Source organism: Podarcis muralis, chromosome Z (genome assembly GCF_964188315.1).
Source record: "Podarcis muralis chromosome Z, rPodMur119.hap1.1, whole genome shotgun sequence".
NCBI lineage: Eukaryota > Metazoa > Chordata > Lepidosauria > Squamata > Lacertidae > Podarcis > Podarcis muralis.
Window position 1 is genome coordinate 4275064 of NC_135673.1, and position 16453 is coordinate 4291516.

At 48.6% G+C, this 16453-nt stretch overlaps 1 protein-coding gene across 4 annotated transcripts in view; it reads left to right on the forward strand.

Annotated features, from left to right (window-relative positions):
* The window catches only part of FPGS (folylpolyglutamate synthase), a 47227-nt gene that overhangs the window by 4428 nt on the left and 26346 nt on the right, over positions 1-16453 (forward strand). For 3 of the 4 annotated variants that reach the window (XM_028714561.2, XM_028714560.2, XM_028714562.2), the window contains exons 2-3: positions 10613-10741; positions 10939-10992. In XM_028714561.2, coding sequence (XP_028570394.2) covers positions 10613-10741; positions 10939-10992 — 183 coding nt within the window. Of the gene's footprint in view, positions 1-9721; positions 9934-10612; positions 10742-10938; positions 10993-16453 lie in introns of those variants that run through there. The other variant, XM_077922158.1, reaches the window with a different exon arrangement.

The following is a 16453-nucleotide window of genomic DNA, read 5'->3' on the forward strand; positions in this document are numbered from 1 at the left end:
CCCCTTCCCCCCCACTTTTTCTTCCAAAACCACCACCACCACCACCTCACGAGCGGCTGCCTAAGCTTGGGGTGGGTAGTTCTGGTGGGAGCGACTCTGCATCTTAGGAAAACATTCGACGTGCAAGCTGGCAGCAGATCTGTGGTTTTTAATTTGTTTTTAAGCCTACCCGCCTTCACTCCCTTCGCAAAGTTGTTGGCGGCAGGGTGGGAAGGGGGAATGAGGGTGAAAGGGATTTCCTAATCGATTTCATCAGAGTAGCTCACAGGGGACGATTCTTTCCTGACTATTGCCAGGGTGCATGCATTCTCACACATATAGAGAGGAGGGAGGGGAAGAGGCTTAAACAACATAACCTACCAGCCTGGTGGTGCCCCTAAAGGTAAAGGTAAAGGTACCCCTGCCCGTACGGGCCAGTCTTGACAGACTCTAGGGTTGTGCGCCCATCTCACTCAAGAGGCCGGGGGCCAGCGCTGTCCGGAGACACTTCCGGGTCACGTGGCCAGCGTGACAAAGCTGCATCTGGCGAGCCAGCGCAGCACATGGAAACGCCGTTTACCTTCCCGCTAGTAAGCGGTCCCTATTTATCTACTTGCACCTGGGGGTGCTTTCGAACTGCTAGGTTGGCAGGCGCTGGGACCGAGCAACGGGAGCACACCCCGCCGCGGGGATTCGAACCACCGACCTTTCGATCGGCAAGCCCTAGGCGCTGAGGCTTTTACCCACAGCGCCACCCGCGTCCCGCGGTGGTGCCCCTAGCCTTGCTCTAAAACAAAAAATCAGTGTCTGCTCTGAGGATACCATAGTTCCCAGTCATTCTGCCTTCATCTGTGAGCAGCTGCTCTTGTGGTTTGCTGCCCCCTGCAGGAGAGAAGAGAGCTAAGCCAGCAAAGCTATACAATTTGTGGGCAAAGTGATAATCAGCTTCACTGTTTTCCCCACATGATTAGCAATATATCTCCAGGTCAAATGTTATGAAACAGCTATCATGATGTGGACTTTTTTTTTTTTAATTGGGTTTTATAAACAAGAATAATGTTATGCAAACAAGTATACCAAGTTTTCTCATGCCATTTGTATACAGTCATACCTCATGTTACGTTTGCTTCATGATACGTTTTTTCAGGTTGCGTCCCACGGCGACCCGGAAGTACCGGAAAGGGTTACTTCCGGGTTTCGCCGCTCGTGCATGCGCAGACGTGCAAAATGACGTCATGTGCAGAAGCGGCAAATCGCATGTGCACTGATGCACCACTGCAGGTTGCGTTCTATTCATGTTGCAAACGGGCCTCTGGAACGGATCCCGTTCACAACCAGAGGTACCACTGTATCACAAAAATAGCATAATAAATGTGGAAAAGTATCTACAACATACGTTTCATTATTAGTGGTCCATGTACAGGTTCTTGGTTCATGAATTGGTTTAAACCAGTGGTGGCCAACCTTGGCCCTCCAGCTGTTTTGGGACTACAAGTCCCATCATCCCTGACCACTGGTCCTGTTAGCTAGAGACGATGGAAATTGTAGTCCCAAAACAGCTGGAGGGGCAAGTTTGGCCATCACTGGTTTAAACAATTAAGAAGGAAGGAAGGAAGGAAGGAAGGAAGGAAGGAAGGAAGGAAGGAAGGAAGGGGGAATGGTGAGTTGGGTGGGGTCTGGTGGTTATGCTTCTATTCTACTTAGTGGGGGGTCAGCGTTACTTATATGGGCTCTCTTACTATTCACTTGTTGTATTTCCTTGGTGGTGAGAGAGGGTGGACTTTAAACAATATATAGAAAAATTGTCCAGGCCTAATTGTCTTATCTCCCCGCAGATAGAAACTACACACATCAGTAAGAGAGCATTGAGTAAAAATCTATACAGTGGTACCTCGGGTTACATACACTTCAGGTTACATATGCTTCAGGTTACAGACTCTTCTAATCCAGAAATAGTGCTTCAGGTTAAGAACTTTGCTTCAGGATGAGAACATAATTCGTGCTCCGGCGGCGTGGTGGCAGCGGGAGGCCCCATTAGCTAAAGTGGTGCTTCAGGTTAAGAACGATTTCAGGTTAAGAAAGGACCTCTAGAATGAATTAAGTACTTAACCCGAGGTACCACTGTACTGATTTTTATTTTACTTTACTACATTTGTATCCTACCTTTCCTGTCTGCTTCCGGGGAACTATTTTCTGCTTCTTTTTAACATTGAGTATTTTTCCAAATGTGCAGCCTTAAGCAGTATAGTCAGTGCATTGTCTCATGGCCCTGCATGTGAGTTGGGTGAGGTGGTGGAGAAGCGAGAAAGTGATGAATGTGGCCAGAACTAGAAGCAAAAGTGCTTTTAGCACTTTGCCTGCTCCTGGCCTATTGCCACCCGAGGCATCTTTATCAACTTGCCTTTACAAGCATGTCACTCCCTGCTGGGATATTCATGGTAACTACTCAATAGAAGTTATATTGGCCGTACTCAATAGATATGTCGAACTAGGATACAGTGGTACCTCGGATTAAGTATTTAATTCGTTCCGGAGATCCGTTCTTAACCTGAAACTGTTCTTAACCTGAAGACTACTTTAGCTAATGGGGCATCCCATTGCCTCCGTGCCACCGCTGCACGATTTCTGTTCTCATCCTGAAGCGGAGTCTGTAACCTGAAGCACTATTTCTGGGTTAGCAGAGTCTAACCTGAAGCGTATGTAACCTGAAGCGTATGTAACCCGAGGTACCAATGTATAGGGACGCGGGTGGCGCTATGGTCTAAACCACTGAGCCTCTTGGGCTTGCTGATCAGAAGGTTGGCGGTTCAGATCCCCGCGACGGGGTGAGCTCCTGTTGCTCTGTCCCAGCTCCTGCCAACCTAGCAGTTTGAAAGCACACCAAAAAGTGCAAGTAGCTACTGCTCCGGTGGGAAGGTAAACAGCGTTTCCGTGTGCTCCTCTGGTTTTGGTGTTCCGTTGCGCCAGAAGCGGCTTAGTCATGCTGGCCACATGACCTGGAAAAACTGTCTGCATACAAACGCCGGGGCCTCTAAAGCGAGATGAATGTCGTTCGCGACTGGACTTAACTGTCAGGGGTCCTTTACCTTTACCTTTTTAACTAGGGTATATCAATTTCAGTGTGTCTGCTGTCAAGAAAACTTAGTTGAGTGAAAGCTAATGTTTTTAATTGTTTTTAGAAGTCTTAAAAAAGTCTTTAAAATTGTTAATGATCTGGTTGCCACCTGGGGCTCCTTCAGAAGGAGCAGGATATAAATTGAATAAATAATAAATACATAATGTGTGCTTGGGGCCTGAGATCTTTGTACCCATTTTACATAGCTGGCTGCGGTGCCTGATAAATTTCAAGTTTCACATAATTGGTTTTTGTTTTTGTTTTGTAAAGGACATGGGCGGTGGAGGAACAGACTCTAAATGGGCCATTATCAGTCTGATATGATCTTGTGTACATTAAACATCGTCATATAAGCTAAGTAAGAAAGAGTAAGGTAGACAGATTGTTTAGTTTGATGGTTCATTTTTTGTTGCATCCTCACCTCTGCATCAGTGCAAATGTAAATCAGTGTGTGTTATTCTGTGGGGTCTCTTAAACTTGACGCAGCAGCACCCTGGTCCTCAGTATGCCCTCATCTGGCCAAAGGACTGCCTGCCTGAGGTGAAGCTTAAAACCCAACGTCCACTGTACTAAATCTAGCTGTTTCTTTATTAGGCCACGCCAGATCATAACCTATAATTTGGAGGTGGGAGGAGAGATAAGAAGGAAAACAGGAGAAGACTACACTAGTGACATGTTGTGAAGGAGCGGTTGGCTGCCGCTTGGTTGCGTAGGGTGTGCGGGGGGAGTAATAGCTTCCCCCAGAATGCAGGAAGTTACCTTATCCTGAGTCAGAACACTGACAGTCTAGCCTAGTGGCTGGCAATGGCTCTCTGGAGTTTCAGGCAGGGACCCGCCGGGACCTTCCACATGGAAGCAGATCCTCCACCACTGAGCTATGGCCCTTCACTTAAAGAGAAAATAAAATTCCAGCCCTCTTGCTTCTGTATGGGTTGAAGCTGCCATATGCTGAGCCAGGGCATTTGTTCCATCTAGCTCAGCATAGTCTACACCAGCCTTTCTCAACCTGTGGGTCCCCAGATGTTGTTGAACTACAACTCCCATCACCCCTAGCTAGCAAGGCCAGAGCTCAGGGATGATGGGAGTTGTAGTCCAACAACATCTGGGGACCCACAGGTTGAGAACCGCTGTTCTACACCATGGGTAGGCAAACTAGGGCCTTGGGGCAGGATCTGGCCCAATCGTCTTCTAAATCCAGCCCACGGAGAGTCCGGGAATCAGCGTGTTTTTACATGAGTAGAATGTGTCCTTTTATTTAAAATAAATGGGTTATTTGTGGGGCATAGGAGTTTGTTCATCCCCCCCCCCAAATATAGTCTGCCCCCCCCATAAGGTCTGAGGGACAGTGGACTGGCCCCCTGGTGAAAACGTTTGCTGACTCCTGGTCTACACTGATGAGCAGCAGCTCTCCAGAGCTTAAGGCAAGGGATTTCCACAGCCCTTCCTCAAGAGTCCAGTAATTGGACATGGGACCTTTTGCCTGCAATGCCTTTCTACTGAGCGCACAGTCTGACCACTTTCGAGTGGAGCGCGGGAATAGCCTGATCTTCACCTCGCCTCGTGAGCTCAGCGTGCGTATAGTAATTCCACATCCCTGTGCCAGCAAGTACAGTATCTCACATACAAGGCAAATGAGGAAGTCGCTTATTATAGCAGTGGACAGCCCGTTACCCACCAGCTTGTAGCAGAGATATGCAGCCTATTTTTGAATAGGCTTCTATCCCTGTCCACTTAAATTGCTTTTCTGCAGAAAGTACCGTATTTTTCGCACCATAGGGTGCACCCAGTTTTTTTGGGGGGAAATAAAGGGGAAAAAATTATTTCCCGCCCCGGCACAGGGCTGGGGTGGGGGAAACTCGAGCTTCCCCCGACCCCAGCCCCCAAACAGGCAGCTCTCTGCAAGCCGTGGGAGCGCTCCCGCTGCTTGCGGAGAGGTCCGCGAAGCCTGGACGCGCTGAGCTCAGCGCGCGCAGGCTTCAGCATGCAGGCAACTCTCCGCAAGCAGCGGGAGCGCTCCCGCTGCTTGTGGAGAGGTCCACAAAGCCTGGACGCGCTGAGCTCAGCGCGCGCAGGCTTCAGCATGCAGGCAAGTCTCCGCAAGCAGCGGGAGCCCAGCGCTGGGCTCCCGCTGCTTGCGGAGAGGTGTGCGAAGCCTGGAGAGCGTGAGGAGTCAGTGCGCACCGACCCCTCTCACTCTCCAGGCTTCAGCGAAAGCCTGCATTCGCACCATAGGACGCACACACATTTCCCCTTCATTTTTGGAGGGGAAAAAGTGCGTCCTATGGTGCGAAAAATATGGTAGGTAAGGAGCTTGTTTCCCTCCAAGGTAAAAGGTAAAGGTAAAGGACGGTTAAGTCCAGTCAAAGGTGACTCTGGGGTTGCGGCGCTCATCTCGCTTTCAGGACAAGGGAGCTGGTGTTTGTCCACAGACAGCTTTCCGGGTCATGTGGCCGACAGGACTAAACTACTTCTGGCACAACGGAACACCGAAACCAGAGCAGGGGCACGGTTACTCCATTCAGGACCAGGGAGTCCTCCACACCAGCCCGCCCTCTGTCCCCCCAAAACAGTACTTGTGTCTTGTCAGGATTCAACTTCAATCCATTAGCCGCCATCCATCCTCCAACCTCCTCCAGGCACTCACACAGGACCTTCACCGCCTTCACTGTTTCTGATTTAAAGGAGAGGTAGAGCTGGGTATCATCCGCATACTGATGAACACCCAGCCCAAATCCCCTGATGATCTCTCCCAGCGGCTTCATGTAGATGTTAAAAAGCATGGGGGAGAGGACAAAACCTTGAGGCACCCCACAAATGAGAGCCTAGAGAACACTTATCCCCCAACACCATGTGCTGGACACGGCCCAGGAGGAAGGAGCGGAACCACGGCAAAACTCTGCTCCCAGCCCCTGTAGATGGTACAGAAGGATGTTATGGTCGATGGTATCAAAACCCGCTGAAAGATCCAGCGAAATGAGGAAACAGCTTTCACCCTTGTCCCTAGCCCACCTGAGATTATCAACCAGCGTGACCAAGGCAGTCTTATCTGGATCAAACTTCAGTTTGTTGGCTCTCTTCCAGTCCATTACCATTTAACTTTTAAGATGGCAAATTTAGGATGATCTTGGCATTCATGTGGGAGGAGGCAGTTCTATGGGGAAACTGACCTCCCAGCTGTTCTCAGACTACAACTCCCAGTATCTTTAGCGATGCTGACTGGGGCTGATGGGATTGGAGTTGGAGCTGATTTTCTACCCCTTGTGTACATCATTGTGACAGAAAAGGAAGCTGTACTATGAACATTTTCAGGTTTATTAAAAGGACAGAATGAATAGCTAGCTGAGCTTTCCTTCTGGTCCATCTGTGGGCAGTTATTCAACACCACCTTCTTCATGGAGTTTGTTCACCATAATTTCTCAATCCCACTACAAATCTCAGCACCAGGCAAGCCATTCCCCCTCAGGTTCTTGGCCCCAGGTATAATAATAGTGCTGACCTACCTTACAGGGCTGTGTGTAAGAATTAATGTGGAAAAGCCTGTGAAGCACTTTTGAGGACTTTGGGGGGCAGCTGTGTAATACATATCATATAATAAATGTAGCTACCTCCCAATGATAATCCTTACAAAAACCTTGTAAGGTAATGTTTATTAAATGTTCAGCCTGTTAGCTGATAGCCAGGTAAAGTTTCTCCAGGCAACTTACAAAACTTAAAAAAGCATAAAGCATAGCATAATAGTATGTGTTTTTTTGGGGGGGTCCATATACAGTGGTACCTCGGGTTACATATGCTTCAGGTTACATACGCTTCAGGTTACATACGCTTCAGGTTACAGACTCCACTAACCCAGAAATATTACCTTGAGTTAAGAACTTTGCTTCAGGATGAGAACAGAAATCGTGCGGCGGCAGCAGGAGGCCCCATTAGCTAATGTGGTGCTTCAGGTTAAGAACAGTTTCAGGTTAAGAACGGATCTCCGGAACGAATTAAATACTTAATCCGAGGTACCACTGTATCCTCAGAGGGACGCAGGTGGCGCTGTGGGTTAAAGCCTCAGCACCTAGGACTTGCTGATCAAAAGGTCGGCGGTTCGAATCCCTGCGGCGGGGTGCGCTCCTGTCGTTCGGTCCCAGCGCCTGCCAACCTAGCAGTTCGAAAGCACCCCCGGGTGCAAGTAGATAAATAGGGACCGCTTACTAGCGGGAAGGTAAACGGTGTTTCCGTGTGCGGCTCTGGCTCGCCAGAGCAGCGATGTCACGCTGGCCACGTGACCCGGAAGTGTCTGCGGACAGCACCGGCTCCCGGCCTATAGAGTGAGATGAGCGCACAACCCTAGAGTCTGGCAAGACTGGCCCGTACGGGCAGGGGTACCTTTACCTTTACCACTGTATCCTAGTTCGACATATCTATTGAGTACGGCCAATATAACTTCTATTGAGTAGTTACCATGAATATCCCAGCAGGGAGTGACATGCTTGTAAAGGCAAGTTGATAAAGATCTCCAGAACGAATTAAGTACTTAAGCTGAGGTACCACTGTATTACAATTAAAAGCATACAGAAATCTGCAAATTGTGCCCTGTAAAACAGAAGAAAAACTTGGGTAGCAAAACAGCTTGGACCTGTTTACTCATGAGATTTCCTTACCCCACCTGTGCCCACTCGCTTTGTACAGTGGAATTGGTGCGGCTACAGGTGCCAAACAACACCCGTCTTGCAATCGCTTAGTGTGGCAATGCCAACACTATGGAACTCCTGGCCTATTGAATTCAAGCAGGAGCCTTCACTGTACTCTTTTTCGTGCTTGCCAATCCTACCCGGATGCTTAGGAAGTAGAAGTAATTTTAATCTGTTTTAGTATTTTAACTCCTGTATACTTTTTATGGTTTGGCTGTGTTTTTTTCTTGATTTTCCTTTTTTTTTTTTGGTAAATGGCTTTGAGGGTTTTTTTTTTTTGTGTGTGTGTACAATCAAGTGGTGTATAAATCTTATGAAATAAATACGTAATAAATTAAACACATCCTGCAAAAATCTTCATAACTCTTCCAAAGTGCCTTAGAGGGAAGATAAAAGTTTTGTCTTCGGTCAGGGTCTCCTCTCTGATGCTTCTCTTGATCATAGCTGTCAACGTTTCCCTTTTTTAAAAGGGAAATTCCCTTATTCCGAATAGGATTCCTTGCAAGAAAAGGGAAAAGTTGACAGCTATGCTCTTGGTTTCTTTTTCCTCCTCCCAGTCATAAGATCACTTACCGTATTTTTCGCTCTATAACACGCACCCGACCATAACACGCACGTAGTTTTTAGAGGAGGAAAACAAGAAGAAAAATATTCTAAACGAAACAGTGGATGTATGATTTTTGTGGTTCATGCTGTGGTCACTGACATGTGATCTGACAGTGAGTTTGGAGTAGCCCAATGCAAAAATCCTGAAGATCCATGTGGATCCATGCTTTGTAACCACGTTTTTGCACCACTGCGGCCCCAGGCAACAGTGGGTGTGTGATTTTTTTGGTGCAAGATGTAGCCATGGACATGTTATGTGATCTGATGGTGAATTTGGGGTGACCCAGTGCAAAAATCCTGAGGATCCATGTGGATCCGTGCTTTGTAACCACGTTTTAAGTGGGGAGGGAAGGAAAAACACTCAAGGAACAAGGAGAAGGATGCTGCTAATAATGCAGAAGTGAGGTTTAAGAGGAGAAGAAGCATGCGTGGGGTGGGTGGAGAAGGATGCTGCTAATAATGAAGAAGAGGGGTATAAGGGGAAAAGGCTCTCCTCTCCCACTTTGCTCCTTTAAAGCAAGCAGGCTCTGCTTTTCTCCCTCCTCCCCGCTCATCCCCGGCTTAGCGAGCTGAAAAACTTTGCTGCTATTTAGCGAGCTGAGTGGGGAGGAGAGAGGGACAGAGAGCCTGCTTGCTTTAAAGGAGCCAACCGGACAGGAGCCGCTTACACTCGTGTAAGCGACTCCTCTCCTCTCCCGCTTTGCTCCTTTAAAGCAAGCAGGCTCTCTGTCCCTCTCTCCTCCCCACTCAGCGGCTCTTCTCCCGCTTTGCTGTTGCAAAGCGAGCCACGGAGGAGGGAAGGAAGGGGAACCATGGATCCTCTGCTCACGACTGCAGCAGATCCCCCCCCCGCCACCCGTAGGCATTCCCTCCATAACACGCACAGACATTTCCCCTTACTTTCTAGGAGGAAAAAAGTGAGTGTTATGGTGCAAAAAATACGGTAGCTGCCTTTTAAAATGTGCCTTCATTTTGTTCACATCAGCAGCTTTGCTAATAGCCACTGGGTTCGTATCTTTTTGCTGAGTCCCCAGCTCCTTGCTCTTTGACTGCTCTGTGGCCTGAGTTCATTGATGGCCATGTTGACAATGTGCCAGCTTCCTTCACTGCCCTTACAGTTTGCTTGGTGGAGGCAAGAAGAGCCTGTGCTTTTTCTGTTTCTGGTTTTTTTTAAAATGTGCTTACAGTTAACTAGTACTTTACGCCCCTAGACATGTGATTGAGCTGTTGAGGAAGAGGCACGTGTGTCATAAACTACAGGAAGGTCATTATCTTGTTTGTTGGGGTGGGGTGGGGGTAAACACTGACCACGTGCATGGAACTACTGGTGCGTTCAGAGGAGCAAGGGAGGCAGATTCCTCTCCCAAGAGGGATAGGGTGCGGATTCTCCAGCGGACCTGCCGCCTGTGGCAGAATTCAGACATGAAAAGGCAGAGGACCAGCTGGAAAGCAGGCGTTAAGAAAAGAGGTTCCTGTGCTCCTGTCCCCTGCCTTCTTGCAGCCACTGGAGCGCGCAGTGAGAATCTGGAACCGCGGACAGGGGCATCACAATTCCAGGTTTATTTTTTGAATGGGGCAGAGAGGAGATTGTTAGCATTGACCTGGAGTGGCTGATTTCTTGTTTTCCATAACAGAAGGCTGAAAAACAGGTCTTGCGTTCAGGCACCAGCCTGGTTGCAATAGCCAACAAGGAATTGTGTGCAGGCGAGTGAGTGGGTTGGTGGAGGAAAGATGGGGTGCTCTGATTCCCTTCTATGCCCAGCATAGAAAGCTGGTGGGCTATAGCTCAGTGGGTAGAGCATGTGCTTTGCTTGTGGTAGGTTCCCAGGTTCAGTCCTTGGGATCATTAGGTCGGGCTGGGAACACCCTGGAGAGCATCTGTCAGGCAGTGTAGACCAGTGTCCCCCAACCTTGGGCCTCCAGCTGTTTTTGGACTACAATTCCCATCACCCTTGACCACTGGTCTTGCTAGCGAGGGATGATGGGAGTTGTAGTCCAAAAACAGCTGGAGGCCCAAGGTTGGGGAACACTGGTGTAGACAACTCTAAGGTAAATGAACCCTGTGGTCTCTGTACAAGTCAGTTCCCTCTGTTCCCATGGAAGAAGGAGTAGTGCTTCCCCTTCCTCCTCAGCCAGCCAGGCAACTGTCTTTGCAGGCTAGTAACTGCTGTGTGGTTATTTACAAGGCTGACCAAAAGTGGGGAAGCAATTAACCACAGCCTCGTATGCCTTCTAGGATGCCATTCGGACTCTGAATACGCTCCAGACAAACGCCAGCTACCTGGAACAAGTGAAACGGGAGCGAGGAGACCCCCAGGCACAGCTGGAAGCCATGAAAGGTTTTTTGGAACGAAGTGGATTGAAGGTGAGGAGGTTGGGAAGATTGTGGGAGGCCCCTGGCCGTGATGCGATGCAGTCTTGATTTTTCTGGGGTTACTGATGGGATGGGGGAGAGGGAGGGCTGTCTATTAGCAGCCATTGCTGCCTGCACTGATGAGGTGGGGCGGCGGGCAAGTACCAGAACAGCTAAACTGAAAGGTTCATTCACTTTTTCTCCGGCAGGTCGAAGACCTGGATCAACTGAACATCATTCACGTCACTGGGACGAAGGGCAAGGTGAAAGGGGTTGCAGGGGGGGGGAAAGCAATACCTGGAATATATCAATATTGTCCCAAACCAGTCTGAAGTCCACCTCGTGGTAATGGTTTCGTAGTATTTGATGTGGTGATATATCGTGAATCACAATGCGTGCATGTGCTATGCAAAAATCACGATGTGGGGAAAACCGTGAGTTCGGTCATTGCTCCTCTCCTCATTCCTGCTGCCCCTCAACTCTCCTCTGCCTCCTGCAGCGAATCACAAGAGCAGGTGCTGAAGAAAGCAGCCCACCTGGGAACTTTCCTCATGAGCTTCTTGTTTTAAGTGCAGGCGCCAGGCTGGTAGGCAGTTGAGGGAGACGCAGTCCGAGCCAGCTCCAAGCTTCTTGCTGGGAGTCCCTTTCCTTCCTCTGAGAGCCAGTGTGGTGTAGTAGTTAAGAGCGGTAGTCTCGTAATCTGGGGAACCGGGTTCGTGTCTCCGCTCCTCCACATGCAACTGCTGGGTGACCTTGGGCCAGTCACACTTCTCTGAAGTCTCTCAGCCCCACTCACCTCACAGAATGTTTGTTGTGGGGGAGGAAGGGAAAGGAGAATGTGAGCCGCTTCGAGACTCCTTCGGGTAGTGATAAAGCGGGATATCAAATCCAAACTCTTCTTCTTCTTCTTTCTTTGGGCTGTCTCTGCCTGCCCACAAGACCTGACACCCGAGCCATACCAGGGTCCTCACAAGAGCAGGAAGCCCTTTCGGCCTCGCCTCCCCAGACCCCCCCCCCCAAGTTGTTGCCCAGCCCTGCCATTTGAACTGCTGCTGCCCTCCGCTGGGGCTCTCTTGGAAGCTGCTGCTAGTCCCGTGGGAAAATAAACTGGGTTATTTACTTCTGAGTTAAAGAAAATAAAAATAAACCTTGCCCTCTTGTTTAAGCTTCTTTAACAACAACAGCAGCAACAACAACAACAACTGTTGTTGTTGTTGTTGTTGTTATAATATTTGTACCCCACTCATCTGAATGAGTTACCCCAGCCCCTCTGGGTGGCTTCTGAGAAATATAAAAGCATAATCAAGCATTAAAAAGCTTCCCTATACAGGACTGTCTTCAAATGTCTTGACATATGACAGGAGAGCGTTCCTAGGGAGGGTGCCATTACCGAGAAGGCCCTCTGCCTGGTTCCCTGTAACCTCAGTTCTCGCAGAGAAGCTTCTCAGAGCTGGATCCAGTGTCCAGGCTAAACGATGGGGGTGGAAATGCTCCTTCAAGTATACTGGGTTGAGGCCATTTAGGGCTTTACAGGTCAACACCAACACTTTGAATTGCGCTCAGATACGTACTGGGAGCCAGTGCAGATCCTCCGGAACCCGTGTTATATGGTCCCAGCGGCCGCTCCCAGTCACCAGTGTAGCTGCCACATTCTGGATTAGTTATAGTTTCCAAGTCACCTTCAAAGTTAGCTCCACATAGAGCATGTTGTGGAAGTCCAAGTGGGAAATAACCAGAACACGTACCATTCTGGGAAGACAGTGCACATGGAAGATAGGGTTGCAGCTGGTGTACCAAATGGAATCAGTAGACAACTGCCCTGGATACAAAATTGACCTGCATCTCCATGGACAGTTGTGCATCTAAAAAGACCCTCAGATTGTGTACCTGGTCCTTCAGAGGCACAGTTACCCCATTCAAGACCAGGGCATTTCCCACACTGGCCCTCCTCCGCCCCCCAATAATTCTGTCTTGTCGGGATTCCACCTCATTATATTGACTGCCATCCATTGCCCAATTGTCTCCAGATACCCACACAGGATGTTCACTGCCTTCACTGGTTCTGATTTATATGAGAGGTAATAATAATAATAATAATAATAATAATAATAATAATAATAATTTTTCTTTATACCGCGCCCTCCCCAGCCAAGGCTGGGCTCAGGGCGGCTAACAAGCAATAATAAAAACAAGTTGAATGAATACAACTTAAAAACAAGATTAAAATACAACAATTAAAATATTGAAACATTAAAATATTAAAATCACAGGAGGAGAAAGGAAAAAGAAAGAAGAAAGAGGGGGAGGGAATCAAATTGGCTCCAAGCCAAAGGCCAGGTGGAACAACTCTGTCTTACAGGCCCTGCGGAAAGAAATCAGATCCTGCAGGGCCCTGATCTCATGAGGCAGAGCGTTCCACCAGGCCGGAGCCAGTGTTGAAAAGGCCCCGGCTCTGGTTGAAGCTAATCTAACTTCCTTAGGGCCCGGGACCTCTAGAGTGTTGCTATTTATGGACCTTGAGGCTCTCCGTGGGGCATACCGGGAGAGGTGATCCCGTAGATACAAGGGTCCTAGGCCGTGAAGGGCTTTAAAAGTCAAAAGCAGCACCTTAAATCTGACCCTGTACTCCACCTGGAGGCAGTGCAGCTGGAAAAGCACTAGGTGAATATGCTCCCATGGCAGAGACCCCATGAGGAGCCTCGCTGCTGCATTCTGCATCCGCTGGAGTTTCTGGGACAGCTTCAAGGGCAGCCCCGTGTAGAGCGAATTACAGTAGTCAAGCCTGGAGGTGACCGTCGCATGGATCACTGTGGCCAGGTCGGGGCGGGAAAGGTAAGGGACCAACTGCTTGATGCCGCGAAGGTGGAAAAATGTCGCCTTGGCTGTTGCTGTAACCTGCGCCTCCATGGAAAGGGAGGCATCAAGGATTACACCCAAACTCTTAACGGAAGGCAGTGGCACTAATTGGGCCCCCGCAAGAGAAGGGAGTTGGTCCCTCATCTCCATGCCATCCCGACCCAGCCATAGAACCTCTGTCTTCGAAGGATTTAGTTTCAATCGGCTGCCATGAAACCATCCAGCCACAGCTTCCAAGCATCTGGTCAGTGTGTCTGCGGCCGAGTCGGTGTGGCCATCCATCAGCAGATAGAGCTGAGTGTCATCAGCATATTGGTGACAGCCCAGCCCCAACCCCCAGATTATCTCTGTCCATGGCTTCATATAAATACTAAGAAGCATGCAGGAGAGGACAGAGCCCTGAGGCACCCCACAGGTGAATGACCAGGAGTCCAAACATTCACCCCCAACACCATTTTATGGACACAACCCAAGAGGAAGGAGTGGAACCACTGCATAACAGCCCCCTCAGCTCCCAACCTGCTTAGATGGTCCAGAAGGATGCCATGGTCATTGGTATCAAAGCCGCTGAGAGATCCAGCAGAACCAAGAAACAGCTTTCACCTCTATCCCTAGCCCACCAGAGATCATCGACCAGCACGACCAAGACGGTTTCCATCCTGTGATGGGGCCTGAATCCCGAATGGAAGGGATCCAAATGGTCCACAGCCTCCAGACATACCTGGAGTTGTTCAGGGACCACACAATCATCTTGCCCAGGAATGAAAGATGAGACTGGGCAATAATTGGCTACAAACCACCTGAAAGAGTCTCCTAGTACTGTTTTCTGCAGATACAGTAAAGGTGGTGAAGAAGGTCCTCTTCACCATGACTTTCTCCACTTGGTAGGCTAGATATTGAGCTCTAACCTATGTTTGGTCTGGTTTGGAATGAGTTTTTCACCACTGGCCCTCTAGCCATCTCAACAATTGTTTTGTTGCCTTCAGCTCTGGGGAAAACCACAGGGGCCTTCCAGGCTTCATGCAATCGGAGGGCACTTCAGAGCCAGACAGTTTGCATTCCAGTGTGCCACCAGGGAATCAACTGAAAGGCAATCAGCATGGGATAATACATCCCCTACCACTCTCTGGGAGCCATTTGGATCCATTAAGTAGCAGGGATGGACCATTTGAATTGGTCTCACCTCTCTGTGTAGGGGAAGGGTCGTAGAGAAGTCCAGTTGCACCAGGAAGTTCTCTGACCGTGGCACTTCTTTGGTTCCACTGGAACTTAGTGTCAGATCACCCACATCCACAGAAGTAAAAACACCTGATCTAATTCATGTCCATGGCTATGAGTCAGGCCAAACTTATTCAGGAACATCCCCATGGAGGCCATGCTTTACACGAAGTCCCAAGAGGCTCCTTGTAAGGTTATGTCGGCATGGATGTTAAAATCCCCCAGGACAACCAAACTAGGCGTCTCCAGGAGAACATGTGTCATGACATGTGTCAGCTCTGGCAGGGAATCGAGGCGAGGAGGTAGGTCCACAATAGGAATGCTGTACTGCTCCTATTGCCCAAGTTCTCGAACATGCACTCAGAAAACTGGGTCTCTCTCCCTAATAGGACACCTGGTGATAACTAATAACTTCCTAAAAATCACTGCAACCCCCCTTCCCACTCACATGCCCTGGGCTGCTGTGCATAAGAGAAACGTGGTAGACAAGCAGGAGCAAGAACATCTGCCATGTCTAACCAAGTTTCTGTTACACATGCCAGGTCAACTCCTCCATCCATGTTCATATTATGGATGGCAGTGGTCTTATGAATCTTTGACCTGGCATTGCACAATAGCACCTTAAGGTCATGTGGGACACCCTTGTTGATACCTGCATCCTTCTGGTCAGGACCAGACCTGCAGGCAATGACTAAACCTGCCTCCTTGGTAATGAATAATGACATGGTCTGGCCCTTGAGTAACTCCTCCTCCTGCCCCAATCACTGAGATTGAGTATTCCAATGCATCCCCCCTGTGGAACTTCCCCCAGGCATGTTGGCTAGGAACCCCTCTCTTGGGACAGCCCTGTCCCTCTCCCCTTAACTTTTATAATTTAGCTAACATAAATAACTAAGCTAAAAATACAAATACAAACTAACGTATGAGCATTTCACAATTACCCCCACCCCAAGAAATACACCCCCCATTAAAACTCTACATTAAAACAATTGAAACAATTAAAAACAGTTTAAAATATTTCACAGCCAATGGCTCCTTCCTCCCTTCTCCCTTTCTGTGTTTGTGTCTCCCTCGTGTCTATTAGGGAACATTTTCTCACCTTGCGTTTGATATCTATGCTACGAATTACTCCTACAGCTTTAATTTTTGAGAAAATGTGCTAATTTACAAATTACCTGTACTATAAAATAACAATATGTTAAAGGGAAGTTAAATTTTGTAAGTTTTAGACCCCTAAGTAGTAGCAGTTGCCAAGGGATTACCCGGTTTGTCTCTACAGAGTTCCATCCCTATTTCAGACATCGTTCTGTATTGGTATATCACAATGTTTAGCTGTTGATATATCACGATCCTGAAACCAGACATCGCCCAGCCCTCATGCAGCCCTTTTCCTTTCTGGCCTCTGTGTATGTCAGATGCTCATTTCAGCCTGTCGATCTCCACGCCGTTTCAAGTAGCAGAGCCTTCTCTGTTATCTAGGAGAGTGCATACAAGCCCTGCTTTTCCTGTAGGTACTTAATGCTGTTTCCAGTCCACCATTCTGTTCTCATTTTTACATAGCGCTATGCTGTTTCAGCCACCCAAAAATCCTAACTGCACCTCTAGTGGTGGAGCCCCAGAATTGTACAAACAGGTACAATGGAACTACTG